The 13,353-nt window shown below is 38.2% G+C and overlaps 1 protein-coding gene across 4 annotated transcripts in view; it reads left to right on the forward strand.

Annotated features, from left to right (window-relative positions):
• IFTAP (intraflagellar transport associated protein) overlaps positions 1 to 13,353 on the forward strand; it is a 64,397-nt gene that overhangs the window by 39,416 nt on the left and 11,628 nt on the right. For all 4 annotated transcript variants that reach the window (XM_019975676.2, XM_070804069.1, XM_019975677.2 and 1 more), the window contains 3 exons: positions 1,027 to 1,181; positions 2,383 to 2,454; positions 3,795 to 3,861. In XM_019975676.2, coding sequence (XP_019831235.1) covers positions 1,027 to 1,181; positions 2,383 to 2,454; positions 3,795 to 3,861 — 294 coding nt within the window. The remainder of the gene's footprint in view (positions 1 to 1,026; positions 1,182 to 2,382; positions 2,455 to 3,794; positions 3,862 to 13,353) is intronic.

Below are 13,353 nucleotides of genomic sequence, written 5' to 3' on the forward strand. Positions count from 1 at the left end.
TAATTTATTTAATTGGAGGCTAATTACTTTACAATATTATATTGGTTTTGCCATACATTGACATGAATCAGCCATGGGTGTACATGTGTTCCCCATCCTGAACCCCCCTCCCACCTCCCTCCCCATCCCATACCTCAGGGTCATCCCAGTGTTCCAGCCCTGAGCACCCTGTCTCGTGCATCGAACCGATCAGTTTCACATATGATAATATACATGTTTCAATGCTATTCTCTCAAATCATCCCACCCTCGCCTTCTCCCACAGGGTCCAAAAGACTGTTCTATACATCTGTGTCTCTTTTGCTGTCTCGCATATAGGGTCGTCGTCATTACCATCTTTCTAAATTCCATATATATGCGTTAGTATACTGTATTGGTGTTTTTCTTTCTGAAAAAAAAAAACAAAAACAAAACCTCAAATTTAGGGGAAAAAAAAAGAGATGGGTAATGCCTACTGCCGCCGAGTCACTTCAGTCGTGTCCGACTCTGTGCAGCCCCATAGACAGCAGCCCACCAGGCTCCCCCGTCCCTGGGATTCTCCAGGCAAGAACACTGGAGTGGGTTGCCATTTCCTTCTCCAATGCATGAAAGTGAAAAATGAAAGTGAAGTCACTCAGTCGTGTCCGACTCTTAGCGACCCTGTGGACTGTAGCCTACCAGGCTCCTCCATCCATGGGATTTTCCAGGCAAGAGTACTGGAGTGTGGTGCCATTGCCTTCTCCAGGTAATGTCTAAGAGTCTTGCAAATGCTGTATTTTACTGACCTTTTAACACAGGCTGAGAACAATACTGGATACATAGTAAGCTCTAAATGTTTGTTGAGTAGTGAATGAAATAATGTTGTCTTTTATGCATTTTTAGAAATAACTTTATAGGTTAAGAGTACTTAATGCTTCAAGCATTCAGTTTGTAGATGTCCTTGAAAGGTTTTCTGTTGCTGTTTGGAAGAAAAATTCTCAATAAACACAAAATAAACTAGACTGGATGTGGTGGGTGTTTTCTAATATTACGTAATTTATCATTTCAGATAATGTGACCAAAAGAGAAGCCTTTGGAACTAATTCTTCAGAAAACAATTTTACTTCAATAAAATTTACTCAGAGAAATGAACCAAATGATTGCCATCTTAGCAATAAAGCCATCTTTCTTCATACTTCATCACAGTGTTCGGAAGAGGAGCAGGTAATACCATAGCACCTTTATGGAAGCAGAGAAAAACATTCATCATGAATTTAAAACAAGAGACTGTAAGAACATAAAAAACACTGGACAGTTGCTGGATCAGTAACTCACACTCCTGATTTTAGAAGGAGAGCCCCTGGATTACTTTACTGAAAATCGTCATTACATTTCATGATTTCAACAGCCAACTTTTATGATAATATCAGGATCTGCCATCTACAGATTTTTCTTGTAATTATTTCTATATTTTAGCTTATCTTCTGTTCGGGATAAAAGAGTTCCTTTTTATAATTCTATGTGTAAATGGAGTTTCTTTTACTGTCCTGGATTCAGTCCTTCAGACTTAAAGCAGAATGTGTTATCTTGGTTTTTCCACGAGTTGGTCAATAAATAAATGTTAGATGCTCTCTTTCTAATCTTCAAGATTTCATAGACTATATTCACATTCTTTCTAGCTATGTTTTTTTAACAATCAAGGAATCCTAGTGGAAACTGTTCTATTTTTTTTAAGCCATTTGAGTTTCTACTTTATATCTCACACGTCTTCCCTGTGATACGGTGGATAGAATGTATATGAGATTGTGGTTTTATGCAAAGGAAAAACATCTCCACGTTAGAAGTGTGTTTATATACAGTGAAGGCCTATAATTCTTTACTTCTATAACTTATTCCAGAGAGACAATTAAGGGACAAAACTTTTTTTTTTCCTAGAAGATTTCCTGTCTGTTGGCAATCACTGGCCGTTGGAATTACATTTTCTGTTGAATCTTTAACCTGCGTGTGAGAGGCAAAGAATTGTTTCACAATATTTTTCCTAATAACTTGAAAATGTTGTACTAGCGTTCTCTGATTTGTCCTGCAGAGGTTCGTTGGGATGGCATGAGAACTGGGGTAATGAGGTGGGGAGTGTTCCTGTTTTACGAATGAGAAAACCGAGGTGAAGTATGTTACTCTAAGTTGCACTGTAGATGGGTCTAGAGGACAGAAGTAGAAGTCAGACCTCCTGAAACCTGTTCCCTGACTACCACTGTGACCTACTGAATCTGCCGTCACTAAGGTGTGATGGTCTGTCAAGCATAGCTAATGAACAGAAACCGGAAGGGGAGTTTTGTGCCTGAAGGGCTACAGATCAGCTCCTTTATTTTCGGTTATTTCAAGTTCCCATCAATCTGTCTTCAATGGTTTTTGTCTTGTTTTTCAGATAACGATAGGTGATGGCCAAAAAGCTGGCAGTTCCTTTCAAGGTGATCTGAATCGAGCAGGGAAGGTGAAGGTGAGGCATAATTCAATTTTGTTCCATGGCCAAAACCCCAAAAAAGCACAAGAACCTCACAGGACTCATTTGCTTTCTCCCATACAAATTTGGAAAATTCAGCAGAATTTGTCCATATGATTTTTTTTTTAAATGGTGTTTGATTAAAAAAAAATGATGTTTGATTATCTTCAACTGTCTTGGTTGGCTGGGTTCTGGATCTTTTTTCCTCAAAGCTTTAGAAATGGAAGTGGTGCTTCAATAGAGAAACATGACTCTCACTCCCCTGAACTTATACCATTAAGAGAAATGACAATATAACAGATTCTCAAGTTTTAGCACTAAACCATCATTTGGAAGATAAGTTTTTGCTGTCACTTGGATGTCAAAAAATAGCTGCAGTTATGTACTTACAAGCCATGGAAGCTACCATTTTTAATTCCTGTGTAAAAGCCATGGTCTGATAAGTAGAGTGGGGAAGAAAGACCTAGGCTGTGTTTTGAATTCCAATGATGAAATCTAAATTTATAATTTTATGGTATTTTGCTATGCACATGTTTTAGATCATAAGCATAAAAGGCATTTCGACATCCTGCCTTTGCTAGGTCTGCCAGTGGTGAAATCATTGTTTTAATTTACACTCTTTGATATTCACCTGAGATGAATCAGTTCATGTATGAAGTGTTAACATTTTGTTAATCTAAAATGTCTCATTGTCAGCTTGCTGTGGAAAGCAGTATTCCACGTGGAATAGTTTTTCATTAAAATGCTGCTATTGTGTCTGTAAAGGTCATTTGCTCTGCTTTTTACCTTTAAAGTAATCTTCAGTTTTATTTGGTCGAAAGAGAACACTTGACTTTTTGCCCTGCTCACCTTTCTTGTGGTTACCTGGGGCAGGATGATTCTGTCTCGAATGAACCTTCTCTCCTGCTTTCTTTAGTTTCTTCTGTCTCTTTGGAGTTTAAAGCACACCGTTATGAGAACAGACAGACCCACCACCATCGCTGGCCAGAGAAACACAAGCAATAAAACAAAAACAAAAGACGGAGACACTGCTTTGGACTGTCTTGATGGTGGTATATATTCTGGGATAGAATCAGGAACAAAACTTTTCAAAAACTCCGCAGACTGTATTTTTTCTTTCAGTCTAGAGATCTTATTATGGTGCCTACAAAATCCAGGCCAACTTCTAAATTTACTGCTGCTTTCAGATGTCTCTGGGAAAGCACAGAACTCTAGCTGGGACTCAAAAGTTAATGAGAAAATTGGATTCAGTTGCTCACTTGAGTGTTGTAGAAATGGATTCATTGATTCTTAACTCTAGGTCAGATTTGCATAAAATGATATTAATCCTTTTCTAGGTAGACAATTTCCTTGATATAGAAGATTTAGACCTGGATGAAGAGATTAATCCCCAACTGAGCAAGGGTATGTTTTCTGTTTCCTTCCTACACTGCTTGACCTCTTTCTAGAAACTACACGTAAGACTTTAGACAGCTTTTCTCTTTTTTTTTTTCTGGGTGGGTGGGCGCAGGGTGCAATTCTTACCTCTCCTTTCCCCAAGATACAGAAAACTGGAGTCCTGCAGTCTTTTTTTTGTTAATAAAGATTTCAGCTGAAAGGTCAAACAAAGCTTGTTGAAGGTTGTAAAGTCTTTGATCTTAAAAGAAATAAAGATTTTCTTCCTCCCATCTCCCATTTACCATATGATTGATTTTTGGATAATTGTCTCAAGTAGAACCATTTAAGTCAAACTCTTATTTCTTAGAATTTCTGCATCATGCTGTAAATTGAGATTAGTTTTGAATGCTCCATAAAATACCAGTTGATCGTAAACATTATGAGAGTTGGTCATAAAATAAACACAAAAGAAAATAAAATCCAGATCTTTGCTTTTATGAATATTTATTAATATGTAAGCCAAACACTTGAAACTAAAGCTGTGTTGTGAATGTTTTTTTCTGGGCTGTTCTACATAGGCTGGGCTGAGAGAGCCTGCTGTCCGCTGACATGTATGTAGTCCATGACTTTTATGAGGCCTTTTTCCTCTCCTGGTTAACATTTCTGTGTAAGCATAGGTACCCTTTGTTGTTCCAAGGAGCTTTGAAATATGTTCAAAATTTGAGTTGTTTTGAAAACTCTCATTCCTAATTTAATATGCAAGAATATCTCAACGTTAATGTTGAATGTTTCCACGGGGCAGTTTCCACAGGGGAGTTGGTTGTTGGCGTTTGTTGTTTACAGTCCTTAGGTGGTCATAAACAGCCATTGTGGTCATTATTGTTGGGGAGGAGGGCTTCCTTGTAATCACACAGGAGTTAAAGTGCAGGCTCTAGCTGGTTTGTGGACTGCTGTCTGTAAATTGTCTCTATAAGCCTCTGCTTTGGCTTCTCTGGTTCCCCCTGAATTTGAGAGGCTTTGGTAATTGGAAGCAATTAACATTTTTATTCTGCTTCCAAACATAACACTACTCCACTGAAGGGATTATTTCTCAAGCAGTCTATTAACCAGTAAACTGCAGATTTTTTTCCCCCTTGCTTGCTTGGTTTAAGGGAGATGAGGGATCTAAGGGAATCACAGACTCCTGGGAGAGGTTCTCTTAACTTCTGTGCTTTAGGCGGCTCTGAATTTCTTTATAAGAGCAATTTAGGGGTTCTGATTGGATTAGAAGGTGTTGCTAAGGGTTTATGAGGGAGCCAAATTTGTAGAGCAAGCACACTGTTTCTGGGTTTTGGGTAGTTTGGGGGAAAGGAGCAGATTCCTGGGTCTTGTTCCCAAAAAAGAGTTTAATTCAGAAGGTCTTTTGTGACACCTAGTGATCTGTGTTATTAACCACTCCCCCAGGGGATTCTGATACAGTTCTTCTGTGGGTAGCACTTGGAGTAGGTACTTGGAGTTGGCGCTTGGAATTGGCATGTATATATTTGCAACATAAAGTTACTTTCACAGGAGGGCACAGCAGTGCACAGGTGGAGCGTTTCTGTGATGGTTCCTTTTCTTGCCAGTAATTAGAAAGTCTTTATACCGACATAATCCTGCATAGCCAGTGAATTTGATTTTGGTTGTATCAGTATTTTAAATTAGTCTTTACTTTTCCCACTACTTTTATATTGTTTCCTTTAAACATTTTTAAAATTATTTTTTATTGCTATTAGGTCTGTTTCTTTTGTTTAAAGGATTGCATAAAAACGTCTTACTAGTATGATTTTTCCAGAAATTTGAGAACAAGTAGTTTTTCATTTGTGTATAAAAGCTTCCTGAGGCTGAACCAAGTCTCAGTGGACTTGGATTAGCTAGTCAAGACCTTCTGAGGTGTAAAATAATGTGAAAAGTCAAGGCTAAAAAGCAACCAAGGCTTCAGTGATCTATCCCAATTACTGAAAAGACCACCAAGCTTCACTGTTTTTATAATGTACAGTCTGGGTCATCTGAAAGAAAACACACACACACACACACACACACACACAAGAAATTTGCCAAATGGGTTTTATCTTTGGGTCTAATTTGTATTACACTTCAGGAATGTGAGCAGAAGGTAAATATATCAGATGGGAAATGTGACATTTTAAATAAGCAAGTTGCTTGTATAATTTTGGCAGCTGAGAGGCTTACTGATTAGATTCTGTCATTATTGTTTAAACAACAGATTTGCCTGGGGCAACAAGGAAGTGAGTTGCCTATTGTTTTTCTACCATGGACTTTATTTGTTCACCTTCTTCATTTTCATAAATATTCTCCAAGATTCAGGCCTTTGATGCCGCCCTGGGATTTAGCTTGTTGTTTCAGCAGCCCAGGTGGACACACTTTTTCCAAGAAGCCAACCCAGTGATGTGCTATTGACCAGTTGTCCCAGGAAACCTTGGTCACAAAGTGTGGTGCCCTGTGTTTATTTGACATTAAATTAACTTTTTTTTTTCCTCTTTTGAGACAAGATAATTACCCTGATTACTTACTGTCATGCATATCCAGAAAGATTATTATTTGGAATCGGTATTAATTATTATAGGGGCCTCCCTGGTGGCTGAGTGGTAAAGAATCCGCCTGCCAATGCAGGAAACTCCGGTTTGGTTTGAGTTGAGAAGATTCCCTGGAGAAGGAAATGGCAACCCACTCCAGTATTCTTGCCTGGGAAATCCCATGGACAGAGGAGCCTGGCAGGCTAAATAGTCCATGGGATCACAGAAGACTCAACAATTGGTTTGCCCTTTAGAGTAGAAAGAATCTTCTGATTGTCTTTATTTCCGCCCCTCAGTTGGCCCAGCCTGTTCTCTGGATGAGTGCAGAAGGTCAAAGAGACCGTTTTGAGGTCTGGTATTCAGAATTATACTGTATTATACACGTTTCTTGACCAGTATATGTACTTATGTTGTGATTGATTTCACTGAATTAAAATGGGCAACTGATCCTGCTTGAAGATTGGCAGCCTTATTTGATTTTCATTTTCAAGCTTTCCAGTACTTCCAGTTTTAATGAAGGTATCAGTTTCTCTCCCTCTCCCTCTTTTTTTTTTTTTTTCTTTAAAATTTTCCTTATCTGCAACTTAAAGCAGCTTTATGTACCCTGTGAATGACCTGGCTTTTATTCAATAAATGTTTAACAACTGTGACTGGATCTGGGAATAAAATAAAAAATAAAACATATCTGGTTCCTGTCCTTACAGAAATTCATAGTTTATTGGAAGAATTGGACATTAACCAGATAATCACAAATATATAATTATAAATTGCTCTAGATCTTATGAGAGCACATTGTAGGGGAATTTAATTTTTCTGTGGATCAGATAAAGAGCAGAGAGCTTGAGATCTAAAGGATGAGTAATTATTAACTAGGTGAGGGCTGGGCAGGAGAGTATAGGAACAGGATAAGAACAGCATATGTAAAGGTCCCGAGCTAGAAGAGGATGGCATATTTCAGCCCTTCAGAGTTTAGGCATTTCATTTACTTTATACTTGAGACTGTTAAAAATCATCCTTGCATTGCTTAGAAGATCACTAAAAACGTTGAGAAGGAAAAAAATCCTAGCTTCAAAATGTTTCTGTCTCTATTCCTCCAATTATTTTTTATGTGCAGACTTATCCATCTATTAAACTCCAGTTTGAAAGCAATGTCAACCACAAAGATAAATGCTTCCACTCCATTCCTGAGAACAGAATTGGCATGATAATTACCCCCTTTCAACAGTTCCTATGTTTATTTCTCCCGTAGGAAAAAAGAAAGGTTTTATCTAATTGGAGAGATCAGGGGAAAACACTGGATGTGCATGGATGAGGCCTTTGCTTCCTTTGGGTCATGCTGTGTGGAAGGTGTATGTCCTCTCTTCTGTGCTCACACCGCCTTTCTTATTGCAGACGTACTTTACATGGGGCCCAGGTCTACCTCACCCGGTGGTTTTCAACCTGAGATACATTAGAATCACTTGAGGAGCAAAGAACTAAACAGACATTTCTCCAAAGAAGACATACAGATAGCTAACAAACACATGAAAAGATGCTCAACATCACTCATTATCAGAGAAATGCAAATCAAAACCACTATGAGGTACCATTTCACACCAGTCAGAATGGCTGCGATCCAAAAGTCTATAAATAATAAATGCTGGAGAGGGTGTGGAGAAAAGGGAACCCTCTTACACTGTTGGTGGGAATGTAAACTAGTACAGCCACTATGGAGAACAGTGTGGAGATTCCTTAAAAAACTGGAAATAGAACTGCCTTATGATCCAGCAATCCCACTGCTGGGCATACACACTGAGGAAACCAGAAGGGAAAGAGACACGTGTACCCCAATGTTCATCGCAGCACTGTTTATAATAGCCAGGACATGGAAGCAACCTAGATGTCCATCAGCAGATGAATGGATAAGAAAGCTGTGGTACATATACACAGTGGAGTATTACTCAGCCATTAAAAAGAATACATTTGAATCAGTTCTAATGAGGTGGATGAAACTGGAGCCTATTATACAGATTGAAGTAAGCCAGAAGGAAAAACACCAATACAGTACACTAACGCATATATATGGAATTTAGAAAGATGGTAACAATAACCCGGTGTACGAGACAGCAAAAGAGACACTGATGTATAGAACAGTCTTATGGACTCTGTGGGAGAGGGAGAGGGTGGGGAGATTTGGGAGAATGGCATTGAAACATGTAAAATATCATGTAAGAAACGAGTTGCCAGTCCAGGTTTGATGCACGATACTGGATGCTTGGGGCTAGTGCACTGGGACGACCCAGAGGGATGGTATGGGGAGGGAGGAGGGAGGAGGGTTCAGGATGGGGAACACATGTATACCTGTGGTGGATTCATTTTGATATTTGGCAAAACTAATACAATTATGTAAAGTTTAAAAAAAAAAAAAAGACAATACCTGCATCCTGCCTTTGGGGATCCTTTCCCAGTAGCCTGGTGTGTGTCCTGGGCACTGGCAGGGTTTAAAGCTCCCCAGGTGACTCTAATATGCTATTGAAGCTGAGAACCAGCTCTAGACAGTTCTGGAGGTATCACTCTTGAGTGTCTACTCCAAGAGCTACAGGGATGTGAAGAGGTTCTCCTTTTACCTGGCTGGATTCGTGTCATCTGTGTAGACTTCCTCTCAGGTGGGATAGTCTGAGGTCTAGACTTGGGAGGAAAGCTCGATAAATAAGAGGTCCAATTGTGACTGCAAGACAAGCTCCATTTTCAAAATCAGCTTCATTATTTATAAAGCTCATATTTTGATCCCCATTATTTTGACTCCTGAATGTATTTTCCTCTATTTCTATATTTAAAGGGAGGGGGATATGATTTATTATCACTGTCAAATGCCAGCTCCAGCCGTAAGTAAGTCTTCCCTGATCTTCCCCAGCTTCTTCCCCAGCACCTTGGATGGCAGTACTGGTCTTCTGCCTCCTTTTATATTTCCACTTTTACCTTGCAGTTTTTTTCTTGAAGTGGGTGTTGGTTAATGTGTCTCTTGAAAGTGGCGTATGATTTATTCATGTGCGTCTAGACACACACACACACACACACACAGCTTTGTCTTTTAGAGTGTCTAATCCATTTATATTTAATACATTGCTGATATATTTGACTTTAAATCTCTTATCTTACTCTTTTGTTTTCCAGTTGTTTTGCCAGTTATATGTTCTTTTCTTCACTCATTTTTTGCCTATTTTTGGATCAATCAAATATTGTTTCATGGCCTCCTGTTTTTTCTGGGTAGAGAATTCTACCCAGAATATATATATAATTATTTTCTTCAGCATTTTAAAGGTGTTATTCTGTTTTGTTGTGGTGTTAATTGTTCCTCTATTGAAAACTGTAGAAAAACCAAATGTCAATCTGATTGTTGTACATTTGAAGGTAATATCAATATGTTTTTTACCTCATTTGCTTACTTCTATGATTTTCTCTTTGTTTTTCAGTAATTTCATTGTGCCTTGGCATTGTTTACTTTGTATTTATTCTGCTTGGGCTTTGTAGATTCTTGTAAATGTTGGGAAAGTCTCAGCTATTATGTCTTCAAATAATACCTGTGCCCAGACCTTTTCACCATGTCCCACATCTCTCCAAGCTCTTTCCTGCATTTCCATCATTTTCTATTTCCTTTCTTTCTTCAGCTAGAATATTTTCTACTGTGTTCCAATTCAGTAATCTTGTACCAAATATGATGTTAAAGCCATCAGTATTTCTGTTATAGTTGTCAAGAGATCTGGAGTATCTATTTTTAAAAAATTCAGTTCCCTGCCAAAATTCTCCATCTTGTAATATATTTATTGGAATGTATTAATTGGTTATTTTAAAGTTCTTGTCTCATAATTCCAATAACTGAGATGTTCCGTGGGTCCGTGTGTATCATTAATTTTCCCTTTTGATCCAGTGTCTTTGTATACCTGGTAATTTTTGTTTGAGTGCTGAATACTGTATATAAAATATTACAGAAGCTCTGGATGATGTTACCTTAATCTGTATTTAGAGAAACTTCAACATTCTCTGCTAGCATTTAGGTCATCTTAACCCAATATGGGATTGAGCTGATTTGGTGACTGAGTTTCAGGTTTTATGAAAGAAAGTAAAAGTGTTAGTTGCTAATTCATGTCTGACTTTGCGACCCCATGGACTGTGGCCCTTCAGGCTCCTCTGTTCATGGCATTCTCTGGGCAAGAACACTGGAGTGGCAAGAATACTGGAGAATACATGTCATTCTCTGGGGAAGAATACTGGAGTGCCATTTCCTACACTAGAGGGTCTTTCCAACCCAGGGATTGAACCTGGATCTCCTACATTGCAGGCATATTCTTTACCATCTGAGCCACCACCTCAGGCTTTATGAGGGCTGCTCTACTTCTAGTTCTCGCTTACTTCTAGGGTGTAGCCCTTCAGGGTAAATTACAGCCCTTTCTTTTTGGAAGTCCTGAGCTCTGTTTTTATCTTCATAGCACTGTGAATCTGTTGGTAGTTCTGCTAAGCTTCTCAGCCTCTTAGCCTATTTCTTCTTCTTGGTTTTTTAGCCTCTGCTTACAAATCACTAGATGCCATATGTTGAAAAACAGCTTAGAATCTTAGACTCACATTCAGTACTTTCCTTCTCTCCAGGATCTTAGCCCCTCAAGTTCTGGGCTTCCCTGGTAGCATTCCAGTGACTTTAACTAGTTAATTTTTATCATTTTTCCAGCTATGCTGGTGTTCTTGGTGTGAGGTTCAGACTATCTGATGAGGGTCAGATATTAAATGTGGTCTGGGAGCTCCTTTGGAAACCCCAGGGTCTGAAGGTCAAATATGTTGACGTTTACACTGATGTTGCAAAAGCAATGATGGGTAAAGATACTAGTACCTTAGTGTGAATCAAGGTAGAAGCACCAAACTATGCTAGTCGTCATTGTTATCTTCACTGTCGTGAATTTGTAGTTAAAACAAATGCCAGTTTCCATCGAAAATGTCTTTGATGAAATGGTGTTTGTGTGGGGTGTGCTCAGTCACGTCCAATTCTTTGTGACCCAGTGGACTGTAGCCCCCAGGCGCCTCTGTTTGTGAAATTCTCCAGGCAAGAATACTGGAGTGGGTTGCCATTGCCTTCTCCAGAGGATCGTCCTGACCCAGGGATCTAACCCGTGTCTTCCACATTACAGGCAGATTCTTTACCATCTGAGCCACCAGGGAAGTAGTAAAAGTTATTAATTTTATTGAATCTTGATCCCTGAGTATACCTCTTTTTAACGTTTTGTGTGTGTAAAGCACTTCTGCTGCATACTGAAGGACAACAGTTGTATTTCACATGTGCATGAAATACATGAGCATTTTTTCATGGAAAAAAGGAAACACACTTTTTCATGAAAAACGCTTGTGCTGTTGAGTGGTGTGCTGAGTTACTTTTTTTTTTTCTTTCATGGATCAACATTTTTACTTGAAAGGGTGACTGACAAAGTGTAGTTCTCAAAAGTGAAGGAAGTGAAGCTGTCTTTTCAAGACAAACAACTGATACTCTTCATTGCCAGTGATAAAGTTGGCAATGGATCAAGTGAAAATTGGATTTTTGGGAAACTTATATCCAGTACTGTGAGCTTGACAGCTTCTCAATATTTAAAGGCTTTTTTGACAAAATTGGTAATGTTAACTAATGTGACTTTTATATTACATAATGAAATATGTCAACATTTGACAGATCTGCATAACAGGGTGAACCACCAGTTTCCAAATAACCGATTTATGGTGTTCCAAAATCATGCACAGGAGAACAATTCATTTATGATAAAGGGCAGACCAATGAATTTTAAACATAAGAGCATGAAAACTTCACTGAAAGGGTTTCACGTTGCACATTGAAAATATTTTTAAAACCAATATCATTTGTCAAGATCCAGTGTGTATCAAAGACTATGCCCAACTGTATAAAAGGAGTATTAAAGTACTCTTCCCCTTTCCAACATATATATCGTGTGAGACTAGAATTTCTTCATTTTCATCATGTGAAACAGCATGTTCCAAAAATTGAATGCAGAAGCAAATATAGAATCCAGCTTTCTTCTACTTGCGACAAGAACTTAAAAGATTCAGCAAATGTAAAACAACGCTTCTCTTCTATTATCTTTGCTTTTGGAAAATATCTTTTTAAAATTAAAGTATTTATTTTAATAATGATTGTATTATTTTAATAATTTGAAGTCAAATATTTGAAAATTCAGTTTCTAATACGGTGAATATTGTTAGATATAACTCCCACAAAAAAAGCTCTTTGCGTCTTCAAAAATTTTTAATAACAAGAAACTCTGACATAAACTATCATAGCTGGAATCCATATGCATAAGAGGCCTCAGTCCATTTCTTATGTGTATCCTTTTTGGTCTTGAGGAGTGCCCAAAATTTCAGGAAATTTTGGCTATTTCTACATGTCAACAAAGGAATGAATTGGTTGATCTTATAAATATGATAGGCAGATTAAGTATTGTTGTTGTTGAGATTATCAGACATCAGATTACCTTTTTTTTTTTGATTGCTTACTTTTAAATGTATTACCTTTGACTTGCTGGTCATCAGTTAAATATAGGAAGGCAGATGGCAGAAACAGATACTTTATAAACATTGAGCATTCTTATTATGTAGCTGAGAAAGAGATTGAAATGCTTTCAACCAGGCTTGCCATCCAACATGAAGATTCCTTTTTGAGAGTTGCCTTAACTCGACAAAGCCCATCAGTCAAGATGGTGGTATTTATCCATAGTTAAGAAAAAACTAGTTGTTGTAGAAACAGTAAGCCTGGATTGAGTAAGCTGTGGGAAATAGTAAAGGACAAGGAAGCCTGGTGCTGCAGTCCATAGGCTGCAAAGAGTGGACGTGAGTCAGTGACTAAACAGCAGCAGCAAAAGTGTCTTAGAGATCAGATTTCAGTCTAAAAAGCTTTAGAGATCTCCAGAAATTCCATTCCTCACCATCAATGAAT

Source organism: Bos indicus, chromosome 15 (assembly GCF_029378745.1).
Source record: "Bos indicus isolate NIAB-ARS_2022 breed Sahiwal x Tharparkar chromosome 15, NIAB-ARS_B.indTharparkar_mat_pri_1.0, whole genome shotgun sequence".
NCBI lineage: Eukaryota > Metazoa > Chordata > Mammalia > Artiodactyla > Bovidae > Bos > Bos indicus.